Source organism: Schistocerca gregaria, chromosome 6 (assembly GCF_023897955.1).
Source record: "Schistocerca gregaria isolate iqSchGreg1 chromosome 6, iqSchGreg1.2, whole genome shotgun sequence".
Lineage (NCBI taxonomy): Eukaryota > Metazoa > Arthropoda > Insecta > Orthoptera > Acrididae > Schistocerca > Schistocerca gregaria.
The window spans coordinates 292,507,639-292,524,562 of NC_064925.1; the positions used below are offsets into that span (position 1 = coordinate 292,507,639).

General features: G+C 45.1%; 1 protein-coding gene across 4 annotated transcripts in view; it reads left to right on the top strand.

The window, feature by feature from the left end:
* The window catches only part of LOC126277966 (rhophilin-2), a 1,086,271-nt gene that overhangs the window by 833,177 nt on the left and 236,170 nt on the right, over positions 1-16,924 (top strand). The window contains exon 1 of one of the 4 annotated variants that reach the window (XM_049977617.1): positions 4,960-5,268. The exons of the other annotated variants lie outside the window; for them this stretch is intronic. Coding sequence (XP_049833574.1) covers positions 5,221-5,268 — 48 coding nt within the window. The 5' untranslated portion in view covers positions 4,960-5,220. Of the gene's footprint in view, positions 1-4,959; positions 5,269-16,924 lie in introns of those variants that run through there. 4 annotated transcript variants of the gene reach the window in all.

Consider the following 16,924-nt stretch of genomic DNA (forward strand, 5'->3'; position numbering starts at 1 on the left):
TGTGGCATTTATACCCTAGCAGGAGATCGGTGCTAATTGCGCACAGACAATAAGCCGGCCGGTGTGGCCGTGCGGTTCTAGGCGCTTCAGTCCGGTACATCGCTGTTGATACGGTCGCAGGTTCGAATCCTGCCTCGGGGATGGATGTGCGTGCTGTCCTTAGGTTAGTTACGTGTAAGTAGTTCTAAGTCTAGGGAACTGATGACCTCACATGTTAAGTCCCATAGTACTTACAGCCATTTGAACACCCTTTCACTTTTCTTAACCCCACAGTTGCCGCGCTACATACCTTTATGCCTCCAACGTAAGCGGCAAACTTCACTTAGTTTACAATCGAATTTACTACCTTCAACTAAAATTAAGCACGTCTTAAGATATTACTACCTCCGTAAGTATTTTTGCCACAGATGGAGAAAAGTATACTCGTAAGAAGCATTTTCACTTCAGTCGACGTTTACGGACTCTGCTGTTAGTTGCTAGAAGCATAGTGTCATAAAGTCTAAGAACCGCGGGCTACAATTAGAGGAGCACTGATCTAAAGACAATAGGAACAGCCATAGAATATTCTGACGGTACAAAGGTAACGTGTTAGTTCCCATTCTGGATGACATAACGTTACCGGTATTACTCAGTCAGTGTTCATTTCCTGCCATACCTGAAGTTCATTCTACCTATCAAGAAAGATTAGACGCTGTCCGCCGGTGACAATGCTTTGCTTACTCTCCGCCTACGGACATAGGGAACAATGGGACAGCAGAAATGATTTGGTGTTGCTGTCGATAGTTTCCGCTAAAGTCGTAGCGTTGCAGTGTTCGTCGTGACCTATCGTGCGGCACCTCATAGTTCTGTGACCTGTTGTGACTTCCAAACGGTGTAAGAGAATAACTTTCGTCGAATGAGTGGGTGTTCTGCCGTACCTAAAACAGAACCTGTTACCACAGTCTTGTGTCTAGTGGTGGAGGAAATTCACTATCGACGAACAATCACTAGTATATGGAAAGCCCACATTACATCACTAAAATAACATACAGTATTCTTCACCGAAGTTTATACTTGCGCTTATATTACAGAACGAACTATCCACGGTTGAACAATTTCGCCACTAGTGAAGCCGTTAACTGGACTACACCACTTCCTACGGCCGATATGGCTCTGAGCACTATGGGAATTATCTGAGGTCATCAGCCACCTATAATGTAGAACTACTACTTAAACCTAACTAATCTAACAACATCACACACATCCTTGCCCGAGGCAGGATTCGAACCTGTGACCGTACAACTCGCGCGGCTCCGGACTGAAGCACCTAGAACCGCTCGGCCACAGCGGCCGGCTTACGGCCGATATCTTAGGTCAGCGCTCAACTGCCCTAAGATAGCCATTGTTACATTTTTGAGTTAAACTAAATGCACATTCGTTAACTTTCGTGGGTGATGTAGTTTTTATGATCACTGGCACTTTTCGTGAGTTTTAGTTTTGTATTTTGTTAAAATGATTATATTCATGTCGTTAGCTGTTCGGAGGCTGAGTCTACCGCATACATTATGATCGGCGATGTCATCTGTCAACGTACATTCGCACGTTGGTCTGCTGATAGTCCGTCCACTGCTGCTTGCCGCTACACTGGCATCGGTAGCTCGTTTTATTGTGAAAACGTATAAACGTAAAAAAAGAAAAGAAACTGATAGGAACCACGTCTGCAACCAACCAGAGGAGCAGTATCCTGTGGCTGCCACTCCATGAACGACATGAGCTCAGATACAGCTCACTTGCGAGTGTCTCTAATATCTAGAACGTTACGGCTTATGTATAAATCTCGTGATCCCAAATAGGTTTGTTTATTTACTTGTTTATTGGCGTCTTGTGTTCATGCCATAAAGCCAGTATGTTATTTCATAAATTCGCTGATGAAAACCCATGTACAACGACGATGTCATAACGATACATCACGCAGACTGTTGCTCCTCACGTTATTTGGGGAAAAATACACTGCTTCTATAACAAGTTATAGTGCAACTTTAGCTTGTGAAAGCCATCATATAACAAGCAGATAAAGGTAGAACAATACGTAATAAGGCACTAAGTTTATACGGGCAATCCATTGTTCGATTGAAACTCTCCGTGAAATACGCGCCCCAGCTTCAATTCTTTTAGGCTGGGGTCACAGTGGAAGCGACAACGATCACCAGAAATAGCCCGATAGCTGGATCACAGAGCGTCCTATCCGTCAATTTTTGGTTATTAAAACTATGGCGAGAGAGAGAGAGAGAGAGAGAGAGAGAGAGAGAGAGAGAGAGAGAATTTTTAAGTACGATAATACAGCGTTAAATCAAGTAATGGTTTTTATCTTCATTGCAGACTACAATTATGAAAAATTTGGAACTTGAAATATGAAATTACAGCATTATCAGCAAAAAAGCTGAAGGCTTCTAATTTCTGAAATGATTCTCACTTCATTATTATTCAGTATGTCAAAATACTCCTAAGCAGTTGTTGTTGATTCGACAATTCTTTCGCACAAACTGTGTCAAACAATTAAAAAGCAAAATATGCGAGTTGAATCGTATAAAAAAGGGGATTCCCAGTGAACGGACTGCCGAATGATACGTTGCGCAAGGTTGGCGATGCGTCGCAGATTTTTTTCGTAAACTCAGTAGTTAGGTCGCACGCAACGGCTCGTTCATTTGACAGGGTCGGCAGAAGAAAGTGTTAACCCACAAGAGCGTTACTCCGTATTACATGTTTGAATTTAGCCAAAGACAAGAAGTTAAATACTATAAGACAAATGTGATGTATTCGAAAACATAAATAGAAGACTTGATGAGACTAATCCTTATTCAATTGCGGATAAGCAGCTTTCTTCGCCTACACTTCCATGTTAGCTTTTTGGTGCTTGCTCATTGAATTGTTGATAGCGTTGGGATAAGTCATACGCTATAGACTATAGGTAAATAATAGAAGTGTAATAAATCGCTGCCCGGAAATAGCGAGAAATGTTTTACAGAATCGTGTATTTGAAGGAACGTTTCCAAAGCTTAAACACCTTCATAATAGTATCCTTCAGACGTAATACACTTAGCACTACATTTTTTCCCGTTGGTAGAAACAGTTCATGAACTCGTCTGAAGTTACGCTATTTAGTGCCTCCAACGATTAATTTTTCTCTTCTACGTCTTAAACAAATTTCCCCTTTTAGGTTTCCTTTCATTGTTAGCATTAAAAAGAAACACAAGGGACGAGGTCCGGTGTGTAGAATAAGTGAGAAACCGTTGTGTTTCGGTCTTTGGCCAACAACTGCCTGGCACTCAACGCAGTGTGCGCAGGGGATTTGTGATGAGTTAGCTAATCTTCATATTGCGACAATGCGGGTCGTTATTTTTTCCTTTCACTGCTTAACATGATCGTTTTAGCATTTCAAGATAATAATGTTGGTTAAGTAATGGACAATCATCTTGACGTGGAAAAAAAAATAAAGCACTGTCTTCATGTGGGATCTCACGTGCTTTGGTTTCTGTGATTTTGGTTACTGCGTCTTCCACTGGCTGGACTGTTGCGTGGTTCTTGGGTCTTATAACACCACGATTCGTCGTCCGCGATGACTTTTGCGCCAAAATCTAGCTATTCTTTCAAGTCCGGGAACATGTGCAAAATGTTGGTTCTCGGGTCATCAGAAGGCACGCGCGGAACGAATTTTGCTGCAACACATGACATCTTAAGTCAAAATTAGTTGGTATGAACGTCTGAATATTTCAGCCATTTTCGACATTTCATTGATTCTTCGAAGGCGATCAAACATGAAACTTCCTGGGAGATTACAGCTGTGTGCCAGACTGAGATTCGAGCTCGGGACCCTTCGCTTTCGCGGGCAATTGTTCTACCGACTAAGCAATTCAAGCACGACGCCAGATCGGTCCTCGAAACGATCAAACGTGATCGCAGTACGGATTTTTTCTGTGTTTCCGTTCGTTATGGAAATCGGAGGGCATTCCGGTCGTGAATCGTCTTCAGTTGCCAAAAAATGGTTCAACTAGCTACGAGCACTATGGGACTTTACTTCTGAGGTCATCAGTCCCCTAGAACTTAGAACTACTTAAACCTACCTAACCTAAGGACGTCACATATCTATGCCCGAGGCAGGATTCGAACCTGCGACCGTAGAGATCGCGCGGTTCCAGACTGTAGCGCCTAGAACCGCTCGGCCAATCCGGCCGCCTCTTCAGTTGCCATTTTACCACTTTTAAGACGAAAAAACCTCCCGCAAACTCTTGCTTGGCTCAAATTTTTCTCCCCTTAAGCGTCCGAGCATTGCGACATCCCCTGCTGCTGATTTCACTAACATAACCTAGTAAGTTGTTCAGTGTCTGCTATAGAAAAATCGCCTAACTTGTGAAACAGCGCTGAAAAAAACATTCACAATGGGCACAATGTTTCCGCAACAATGTCTCAAGGGCAACTGATAATCTAGTGAAGGCGGGAGAATCGGAACTAGTGTTCTACCAAATAGAGAAATTTTCATCATTTTTCTTTCTACTTCGTAAAAAACTTCAGTTAAAAATATTGAGTAAAAAATTATGCTTATCAAGATGAAAGTACTCGGTATCAAGCATTACAGATATTTTTCCAAGTTCCTAAACATGACTGTCATACTTGAATTTCTGCGATTATCCGGATCGTTTTATGCAAATAACTCGGCGAGATATCACAGACTACTATGTAGTGAATTATTTTAGCTGATTTACGTCCTCACGGGGATACGGTATTGTTAAAGTAGGCGTAGCAGACGACGGCTGCACAGCGGGCGTTGGCAGCCGCCGGCCGCACCTGCTGCGGATCGTCCTCGAGCAGACGAGACTGCCGGCGTGGCCTGTGAGGCTGTAGAAAGTTGCCCCTGATGCTTGGCCCGTTGTTTTGAGGCGCCCGTCTCCGGCGTTCCGATCGCGCCTCCTTTCCCTCGCGGAGACTCCGGCGACCACCGGCAGAGGCGCTGGCGTCGGCGGCGCGCGCCCTCCGAAGCGAGCGCCGGAGCCCCGCCACTGTGCGCCCAGGCGGCCGACCAGCGCGTCCCACACTCCTCGAGCGCCGCGGTCCGCGGTTCGTGTCTCCCCAGCGTCGTCTGCCCTCACAGTCGGAGAACCCAGGCGACTCGCGTGTTTGTGTCTGTGATGCGTGTGACCTCTGCCGGCTGACCCCAAGCGGTGACATTGGCTCCATTGTTGCGGCATGGCGCAGGCGGCGGTGCTACGGGCGCAGAACCGGGCCAGCCACAAGGTGAGCGACGATGTCCCAGTGTTCAAACTATACATGTGTACTGCGCAAGTGTGTGGCATAGGCTAAATAACATCAGTATTAGCTACTTTCCAAAATCTGCAGTGCAGGATGCTCTGATTGGTAACTTCCCGGTTCAAAACCGTTAAGACTTTGGTAGCCACTTCTTGACAGATAGCCTGTTTACACCTGTTTCGGTTTTTTCGTCCGACGTTTGTTTATATGACTTTCCGCCAGTATGAATGGCTGGCATTGTCAAAGCTTTCCAGAATGAGATTTTCACTATGCAGCGGAGTGTGCGCTGATATGAAACTTCCGGTCCGATTAAAACTGTGTGCCGGACCGAGTGTCGAACTCGGGAACATTTGCCTTTCGCGGTCAAGTGCTCTATCCTTTCTTTTAGGAGTGCTAGTTCTGCAAGGTTCGCAGGAGTGTTTCAGTAAAGTTTGGAAGGTAGGAGAGTAGGTACTGGCAGAAGTAAAGCTATGAGGAGGGGACGTGAGTCGTGCTTCGGTGGCTCAGATGGTAGGGCACTTGCCCGCGAAAGGCAAAGGTCCCGAGTTAGAGTCCCGGTCCGGCATACAGTTTTAATCTGTCGGGAAGTTTCACTGTCAAAGCTGTTTCCACCAGCAGTTGCCGATTAAGCTTTGACAGTGGCCACCACTCGTGGTGGTAAATCGTCGGAAAAGTCGTGAAACAAACGTTGGCCGAAAAACTCGAGACACAAGCAAAAGGCAATTCGTGAACTACCTAGTAATTAAAACTGTTCCCAGACTGGGTCTCGAATCCGGAACCGTTGCCTTTCGTGGACCAATGCTCGGCCGGCCGGTGTGGCCGAGCAGTTCTAGGAGCTTCAGTCTGGAACTGTGCGACCGATACGGTCGCAGGTTCGAATCCTGCCTCGGGCGTGGATGTGTGTGCTGTCCTTAGGTTAGTTATGTTTAAGTAGTTCTACGTTCTATGGGACTGATGACCTCAGATGTTAAGTCCCATAGCGCTCAGAGCCATTTCAACCATTTGTTTAACAAATGCTCGAATAGTGTGTGATTGGACACCACCACCGCGCTCCCCCCCGCCCCCCCACCCCCCACCCCCACCCTGAAATCTTGATTGTGGTGATCGGTCTGTAGTGGTGCCAGAGGTCTAGAATAGGTTGTGAGGTGGTAATTCAGGTGAGTTTGCGATGTCAATGAATATAAATGCCAAATAAGGGTTGTGGTTACGGACTAACCTGTAGTGCAGCCTAATATTAAGATTCACGTCATATTTGAACCATTTTGTCACCAATAGCGAACGTTTCGTCATAAAAACTAAAATTGTAGTGCAAAATCAGAAACCTGCATTACTTGACAGACAGAACTGCAATGGGTATTTTGATGCGTATTGTTAACAAACATGGTGCATAAACTGCGAAAAATGGAAAGGGGGTCCAGTATATAACTACCACACAAATGCTCTGTCGGAGGTACCGCGGGAAGTAAAGCTGTTAAGCCGCTTTTTGAGTTGTACCCTTACAGCTTTAATGCTCCACTTCAGAGCATTTCCTCACGAGAGGCAAAGGTTTCTGGTTGGAACCTCGGTCCGACTCTGTTTTAATCAACCAGTAAGTTTCGTCATCGACTTCCTTTCCTACGCTATTCCTACACTGAACGAGAATAGCGTGCATACGCTCCCTAATCGCCCGTATCTTATTCTCATAACCCTACGAGAGATACACGCTAGCCGGAGGATAACGGTCGCTCAGTTTTCTTCGAACACTGGTTCTCTGCATGTACCCACCACTGTTCCACAAGAACTACGTGGTCTTTCAGCGGCAGCAGCAGGAACAACAACAACAAGCGGACGCAGACTAAGGCGGCCATTGTCGTCTAATACAAGAAAAATGTGTGTACGTCTTCCGTGCGTTCCTATACCATTTATCTGATTACGGTAAAGCTGTGATGAATTAAGTACACGCCCGCGAAGGTTCTGACGGAGTAAGAACGACTAAAATCCCCTAGGAACTTGGCTGGAGGTGAAAAGGGGGTCATGCGGTAGCATAACTCTAGAACCCTATTTTCTATATGTGACTTATTTTTATAAGACGGCTGTGGGAGCAAAAAACATCTAAAAGCCCGAGGGGGCGGGGGAGGTGAGAAGACGTTACATGTAAGAATATTTGATAACGACCGATGTTAGTACCGAATCCTTACTTTCCGAGGTCACTACGTTGATTAGTGACTGTCTCAGTAAGTTTGCATCCCTGGGTGTGTGGGGCCAGGTTACAAAGAAAGTGACGTATCAACATATGTCGGTGAAACTGCAACAATTTCTCCCAAATATGCTTTACAGAGGGCTCCACAGCCAAAGATTTATTGAATGAATGTGACTTTTTTCCGTTAGTGGGCCGTTAGGTATGTAATCTTCCCTTGTTTCCGTAACAGGTTTCCATGTATAAGCACCGACATGTAGGCAAGGGATTGTGGCATTCGTGTCTTTCTGGCGTGCGTGCTGTAAATACGGAAATGTGAACTATGGCGACGTTATTGCCAGTTGCGTGCAAACGGAACCAACATGATGTTACTCTTTTCTTGGCTGCCGAAGGTCGAACACCGGTAGACACTCGTCGGAGAACGAAGAATTTGTGGGCGCCAGCATGTCTGTGGAAAACCACCGTTTTGGAATGGTGTGCCTAGTTCCGTGCTGCTTCGTGATAACGCACGCCCCCTTATCGCAAATGTCGTAACGCGGCAGTTAAGCCAACTGAGATGGGAGACACGGAGCACCCGCCCTATAGTCCTGGTCTCTCCGCATGCGGCTACCACGCCTAGGGTCCCTTAAAAAAGGCGTTGAAGGATCACAGATTCCTGTCGGACGAGAACGTGCAGCAGGCAGTTACCGACTTCTTCACACGGGCAGGACACGGTGCTCTACCAAAGAAGTACCTTCAACCTGGTGCGTCGGTGGGATGAATGACTCAGTGATCACGACGATTTTGCCTGATTGGCGTACTGTACTGCCTTCGAAAAGAAACTTGTGATCAATCCCCGTTATACCGGGTGATCAGAAAGTCAGTATAAATATGAAAACTTAATAAACCGCGGAATAATGTAGATAGAGGGGTAAAAATTGACACACATGCTTGGAATGACATGGGGTTTTATTAGAACCACGCCCTCCACCCCATATTGCTAGACGCGTGAAACATCTCTTGCGCTCGTGGTGATGATCGTGTGCTCAGCCGCCACTTTCGTCATGCTCGGCCTCCCAGGTCCCCAGACCTCAGTCCATGCGATTATTGGCTTTGGGGTTACCTGAAGTCGCAAGTGTATCGTGATCGACTGACTTCTCTAGGGATGCTGAGAAACAACATCCGACGCAAATGCCTCACCATAACTCCGGACATGGTTTACGGTGCTGTTCACAACATTATTCCTTGACTATAGCTATTGTTGAGAAATGATGGTGGACATATTGAGCATTTCGTGTAATGAACATCATCTTTGCTTTGTCTTACTTGGTTATGCTAATTATTGCTATTCAGATCAGATGAAGCGCCATCTGTCGGACACTTTTTGAACTTTTGTATTTTTTTGGTAATCAGAAGGGAACTTCCGAAAGACGGGATACGAACCTGCATTTAATAATACAAGAGCTCCATTACTTCTTCGGGAGGTTAAACTTCATCAAAGCCAAATATCCGCTTGATCTGAGGTTTCCCGACTGATTATACAACGCTCCCAAAACTACGAGACATTTTATTTGTACAGATTAGCAGACTGCCGCAAAGCACGAGCCTGCAGAGAAGAATAATAATCGCCTGATTTCATTCTAACAAGTAAAATTTCAGATCATTTTGAGTGACTGAGCTATGACTGTGTTTCCTATCATGAATGACTGATTGCTCGAACGAATTAAGAACTACATAGATAGGAGGAAAAAATTACATTTGAAAGATGCAGTGGTTACGTCTCCTCTACCAGCAGACCGACCAGAACTGCGAATTCGCATCAACAGTGCCTTTGAACTGATTGATACGGTCATGAGGCACCGAACGTGGGAAGAACTTGACCAAGGAGTTCATATCTCCACAATCACTAGGGGGCACATATGAAGCCCTTCTAACAAACCAAAAAAACTTTTTGAGTACACGTGTGTGCAGTGACCTAAGACAACGTGTCAAATAATACAGCTACGGCAAATGGGTGAAATTGCTTCAGGCATTCATAATATCCATGTACTTGGTCTGAACTGCTTTTTGTTCCCGCCAAGGCCAGTGGAACTCAAGACACGCTCTGCTTCTAACAGGTAATGACGGCAGCAAAGAATCAGTTAACACCACCACCACTATCTTTATCGCCACGATGGGCGGTGCCACAAACCGTGTTGTTGGGGCGGTTTTACTGCTGGCTTTCTCGACCAACTTCACTCACAGAATGTTCTCACCTGGTTAAAATCGCAGTCGTCCGCGGTGTTCCCAACAGTTTCGTACTCGGTCTTCCGTCCCCTGACGACGACTTCAAGGAAATGGCTGTAATCAGCCCTGTGGTACTCACAGATAGAAAATTGTTCACTGCGTCCCACCAGAACGAAGATGTTTCTCGGCTCATAACGCAAACTAATTGGCGCCCTTTCCTTTATAACTTCGTTGGTTTCACTGTACAAGATGTCGGGGAAATTCGACCCCTCTTGACTAGAAATCTGTTCAGAGAAGAGCAACTGAACTTGAGCTACCGCAGTCAGCAGTGTGTGGCCTCATCAAAATTTGGCCAAATACGAATAGTACTCCCGCTCTGAGAGTTCCATAAAAACTTAGTTATGTATATAGATAGTTCATCCATCCAGGAAAAAGAGAAGCTTTCTGCCTGTTATCGATGTAGGTTGTGGCAAGATATCGGTTTCAAGCATTCAAAGATTTTTCCAGAATGTCCTAATTCAAGCTTAAAATGTTGTGTATAATTTCGCAATTGTAAGAATGGATCATAAGACACACACACACACACACACACACACACACACACACACACACAGGCAACAAAAAGTGATCCTTTAAGGGTTTAGTTTTTACCATTTGAGGCACGGAACTCTACAGAGACGTGAAAAAGGGATATACACTAGCATGTGAACTTGTTAAAAACGACATGGAACAGTGTGTTCCAGCCTGCCATGCTGCGGTACCACAGTTTCCAAACGCTCTGTCTCGATAGGGAGTGTTACTTTATGCTGAAAGTGCAACACGCCGCAGTTCACGCAGTAGAAAAGTGGTTTCCTGGTCTAAGGAAAAATCAGAGTTGTGTGAAAGAATTTGAAAGGAACTCGGCTGATGATGTCACATGGTCCGCGATGTTTCACAATACCTATTCGGGCAAATTTTTTTTTTAAGGTGACAAGAACACAAATTTTTATTTTAACGTGTTGCAAAGCCGGCCTCAGTGACGGAGCGGTTCTAGGCGCTTCACTCCGCAACCGCGCGACCTCGGACGTTAAAGTCCCATAGTGCTCAGAGCTATTTGAACCATAGTACAAACGTAAATCGTCTCAGCTCGAAGACAGTGTGATCACGTGTGGCTTCAGCAGCACGGAGCCCCAGCACAATTTGCTAGTCAGATGGTGAGTTTCTTGACTAATAATTTAGACACCTCTGGATTGGGCGTGGTTCAGCAACAGTTCCAGCCCTAGGAAATGGCCGCCATGTAATTCGGACCTTACCTTTCCAGACAATTCGTTAGAGGGAATTGCAAAGTTACATGTGCCTTTATGACGCCACAAGAGTAATGAAAAATGTTGGCACTAGCGTTCAGAAAGTGTTTCGAAGCATAAATCCTGAAATTCTGGGTTACTTATCAAGGATGACACAGACGCTTTTATTTGTGTGTAAGCACGACGGCGCACATTCATATCCGCTGGATACATAGCAGTCTTATGTAAATACGGACCTCCAATATGCGTACACAACATACTGTTTAGAACAAGTGATACGCTAACTTATCTAGACAAACTTTAGGTTACCTCTGGAAGAATTGATCGTCTTACATAGTTATAAAAATGTAAGGCGTATATTCAGTGGAATGTCCCTACTTCTGCAGATACTTTTCTTTCGTGGGATCATCATTTCTGGTGTTCGCTTCTGTAGGACAACACAGTAACTGCCATAACTTCATAGAATTTCATGATGGTCTCTCTTTGTACTTAACGGCGCAATGTTCTGCTAACGGTATCACAGAGAGCTTGGAATTTGTGTATTTTAGTTTGTCTAAGAGCTTAAAATCAATAAATTGTAACACAGTCTTAAAAAAAAAAAAAGATTTGGGGACTTGTTCTAAAACTGAATAGTCCAAAACAACTTTTGATATGATTGGATATATTTCTCGGAATGCCATTGTTGCCGTTGTGTTACTAGAAATTTTAGAATTGTGTTCAATGTATGTTTGGTTCGGCTGGTAAACTGGTCTTCGGAGACCATCTTAACTCTTTTGTATAATAACTATATCATCTGCAGACAGAAGCACATCCAAGAATTGCTCATTCTATATTAACTCCTTTGTTTACTTTACTTTTATACTTAGGAAGAATGTAGTCAGTGCAAACAATAAAAAGAGTGGGTGATAGTCCATATTCCTGTCTTACAACTGGAATTATTATTATTTCTTCTCACTGATTCTTGCCTGTGTTTATTACACTGAGTGTGTTTCTGTAAACACTTTTCACTTCCTCTAATAGGTGATAAGGATATCCACATTAAGACTTACAGAGGTCACAAAAATCTTGGTATGCCGATATGCACAGATATAGATGGCGGTAATATCGTGAACATAAGGTATAAAAGAGAAATGTCTTGTCGGAGCTCATTTGTACATAGGAGATTCACGTGCAAAAGCTTCCGTCGTGATTTTGGCCGTACCACGGAAATTAAGAGACTTCAAACACGGAGTGATACTCGAAGCTTAACTCATGCGACATTCCATTTCGGAAATCGTTAGGGAATTCGGTATTAAGAGAGCCACAACGTCAAGAACATGCCGCGAATACCAAATTTCTGGAATTACCTCCCATCACGGACAAAGTAATGACAGAGGGCAGCGGCGTATACGTAGAGTTGTCAGTGCTAACAGTCAAGTAACACTGAGTGAAATAACCGCAGAAACCAGTGTGGGACGTACATCGAATTTATCCGTTAGGACGGTGCGGCGAAATTTGGCGTTAATGGACGACGGCAGCAGACGGCCGATGTGTCTTTGCTAACAGCACATTGCCTACAGCACATTGCCTACAGCGCCTCTCCTGGGCTCGTAACCATATCGGTTCGTTCCTATACGACTGTAAAACCGTGGCCTGGGGAAAGGAACACCGATTTCAGTTGGTAATAACTGTTGGTAGAGTTAGTGTGGCGCAGATCCCACGGACCCAGTTAGTCAACAAGGCACTATGCAAGCTGGTGGTGGTTCCATAATGATGTGGGCTGTGTTTACATGGAATGGACTGGGTCCTCTAATCGAACTGAACCGGTCATTAACTGGAAATGGGCATATTCGGCTACTTAGAGACCAATTTCAGCAATTCATAGACTTCATCTTCCCAAACAACGATGAAATTTTTGTGGATGACGATGCACCATGTCACCAGGCCACAATTGTTAGAGATAAATCTGAAGAACGTTCTGGACAAGGCGAGCGAATGATTCGGCCCCCCCCCCCCACATCGTCCGACAATAATACCATCGAACATTTATGGGACATAGTCGAGGGGTCAGTTCGTGCACAAAATCCTACACTGGCAACGCTTTAGCAGTTTTAGGCGACTAAAAGGGCAGCATGGTTCAGTGTTTCTACAGGGGACTTCTGACGACGTGTTGAGGCCATGCAACGCTAAGCTGCCGGACTACGCCTGTCCGTTGGTGGTCCTACTCTGTTACGAGGTGTCGCATGACCTCTGTCACCTCAATGTAATCTTCCATAAGCTGTCACGGCTCTCACAGTCAAAAGCCTTCTCGAGGTCGGTAAAGGCCATATGGGTTTCTGTATTAAATTCCATGTGTCTTTCTATAATGTTTCAATCACAAACACGTCTGTGGGTTAACAACCTAACCTAAATCCATTTCAGTAAAATTTGCTCCACTGAAATAAATGCAATTGATGGACATGGAATGAATGAAAGGATCTGAAGTGATACCAGTTGTAATTCAAGCAGAAATTGTGAAGCAGAAAGGTAAAAATGTGTCGTGATACGAACATAGCCAGACTGGAACTTTTGCTCGGATCTCCCGATTACCGCGAGCAATTCCGTAAACTGTTGGGGCCATCAGCACGTAGCTCCGGGCGGCACTCATTATCAACGTTATGATGCTACCTCGTATTACTTCCGAAGAAACAGACTGTGGTGTCCCATAACATTTCCGTGGGAGACGCCATGACACACCGTTTGGCTCTCCGAAGTATGAAGGATAGCCGCGTGAACGAAATAATGAAAACTTTATATAGCTTAAATGAACTTTGTGAAAATAGTACATCGCGAGAGGTCTCTCTTCGTACAGAGTGAAGTGAGTTACGCCGCTACGTGCCCGTGCAGCCTGAGCGGTGAGCGGGCGTCTACACTTGCTGGTGGAGTGCACTATTCCATGCTGCCGCCAGTTGAAGGTGCTGTGGAGGATCCGCTTTAGAATACACAAGCAGGTCACTCCAATAATGTCTGTATTAGTAAGAGACTAGTTGATTTTTGGCGAAGGTCCAATTAAAAGTTACTATTTTGTGGCTGCGAATTGTATTTTTGTAAGCTTACGGAAGAAAATAGTGTTTAAAGCTCTTGAAAATAATTCACGTAGCTGAAGGTAGCATAAACCCCACTATCTTTCATTGAAGCACTTGCATGTTATTTCTCAAAACCCAGAGTGTACTCTGTAGGAATCAACATGGATTCCGGAAACAGCGATCGTGAGAGACCCAACTCGCTTTATTTGTTCATGACAAGAGAAAATATTAGATACAGGCTCCCAGGTAGATGCCATTTTTCTGGACTTCCGGAAGGCGTTCCATACAATTCGGAGAGCCAAACGGCGTGTCATGGCGTCTCCCACGGAAATGTTATGGGACACCACAAAGTAAGAGCCTACGGAATATCAGACCAGCTGTGTGGCTGGATTGAAGAGTTTGTAGCAAACAGAACACAGCATGTTGTTCTCAATGGAGAGACGTCTACAGACGTTAAAGTGACCTCTGGCGTGCCATAGAGGAGGGTTATGGTACCATTGCTTCTCACAATATGTATAATGACTTAGTAGATAATGTCGGAAGTTCCATGCGGCTTTTCGCGGATGATGGTGTAGTATACAGGGAAGTTGCAGCATTAGAAAATTGCAGCGAAATGCAGGAAGATCTGTAGCGGATAGGCACTTGGTGCAGGGAGTGGCAACTGACCCTTAACATAGACAAATGTAATGCATTGCAAATACACAAAGAAGGATCCTTTATTGTATGATTATATGATAGCGGAACAAACACTGGTAGCAGTTACTTGTGTATAATATCTGGGAGTATGTGTGCGGAACGATTTGAAGTGGAATGATCATATTAAATTAATTGTTGGTAAGGCAGGTGCCAGGTTGACATTCATTGGGGGAGTCCTTAGAAAATTTGGTCCACCAACAAAGGAGGTGGCTTACAAAATACTCGTTCGACCTATACTTGAGTATTGCTCATCAATGTGGGATCTGTACCAGGTCGCGTTGAACGAGGAGGAAGAGAAGATCCAAAGAAGAGCGGCGCGTTTCGTCACAGGGTTATTTGGTAAACGTGATAGGTTTACGGAGATGTTTAGCAAACTCAAGTGGAGACTGTCAGAGATGCGCTCTGCATCGCGGTGTAGCTTGCTGCCCAGGTTTCGAGAGGGTGCGTTTGTGGATGAGGTATCGAATATATTGCTTCCCCGTACTTAAACCTCCCGAGGAGACCGCGAATGTAAAATTAGAGAGATTCGAGCGCGCACGGAGGCCTTCCGGCAGTCGTTCTTCCCGCGAACCATACGCGACTGGAACAGGAAAGAGAGGTAATGACAGTGGCATGTAAAGTGCTCTCCGCTATATACTGTTGGGTGGCTTGCGGAGTATAAATGTAGATGTAGATGTAGATAAATGTAGATGTAGATAAATGTAGAAAGAGTTACTGGGTGCTCCAAGAAGTAAAGTTCGAACTAAGTTCAGCTCACAAGTATTACTAAAGGCGACCGTCAGTTCAATGTTAACGAATCGTACATCCAACCAGTTAAAGAGAAGGCAGCTTTATACCTGGTGTCAATTACGGTGAAGCACAGCAGCACCAGGGAACATATTAAACGCCGCTATTTGGCGCCTTTTTTCCGTGATTCTGGTACTTCGACGAATTAACGGTGCATGGGACGGACAGAGCTGGTTGGGAAAGTGACAGCAGAGGCCTGAGGGAGTGCGTAAACGAGTGTCGGCGAGGGCCGCCTTCCGGTGTCCTCGGGTAGAAAGCGGCCGAGGAAGGGCAAGGCCGCAGAAGAGCAACTAGTGCACGCCGACGGGCCGACTTTTTTCCCCGCTGAGCTACATCTGGGAGAAGCCCTCTTCATTAAGCCGGCGCTGTGCAGCCGAGCCGCGGTGCGTAGCCTGGAACGCGGAGGTGTGCGACCACCGGCAGAGCGCTGGCCAACTTACTGTGGTCTGTAGCAGCTTCTCTTAATCTTTTTCATAAGTGGAACCGTTTTTAATGTCCACTGTTGTCGTGAACCCTCCTGGTTTGTAGTTAACTATCCGATCGAAAGTGCACAGTCCACTCACATTAATATGAGCAGCGCTTACATTAGGGGAGATGACAGCACTACAAGCGGAGGGTATAGAAAGCGCGTCGGGGATTGGGACAGGAGGTAAACAGTGCAGTAGTTGTATTGTGGAAAAGGGGCGATTTATATGACGTCCAAAAGGCTATCTATGATCATTAGCCTTCGAGCCAAGGGTGTATGCAGTGCTTTTTTTTTTAAAAAAAAAAAAAAGCCTGAGGGTACTCAGACATGTGATATAATGCAGCGAAAATTAGTTATAACTGAAGCGTGGGATATCACCCGTCTGCTTTTAGCCATGACGTCGTCATGATGTCGAACTAAAAAAAGGTATCGGACTCTTCAGTTGACTTCACAGCTCAAATGAAGCAGGCCATACCGAGAAACACACACACAGAAGAGAAAGTAGTATCGAACACTTCAGTTTACATCACCTCAAATGAAGCATGCGATTCGAGCGTACGCATATCCCTTTAGCACTACCATCTCCCACTATTAGCGGGCGATGGCACTATATACTTGTCAAACTGGCTGCCAGCGATTCAGTTGTCGAAGAACAGCTGCCGCACCTTCGAAATGCTTGAAACAGTCAGTTGCATTACGAACGATACCAGGACAGTTTTTGGTGGGAAAATCGATGTCATTGCCAAAACGAAAAATGAAATAAAAAAATTTACGTCCGTGAAATAAATCTTTGGCACTCGTCCGTGTTCTCAACATCGTAAAATTACTTTGTCGACGAAAATGTTTAGGGGTACCCTTCCGCCAACTTGCCCCCAAAAAAACAGACTGAGTGTATGTATCTCGGAAACGGCTAAATTTGTAAACTGTTCGGGTGTCGCCGTGGTTGAAATACACCGTGCATGACAAAATTGCACTATCCAAAACAGGC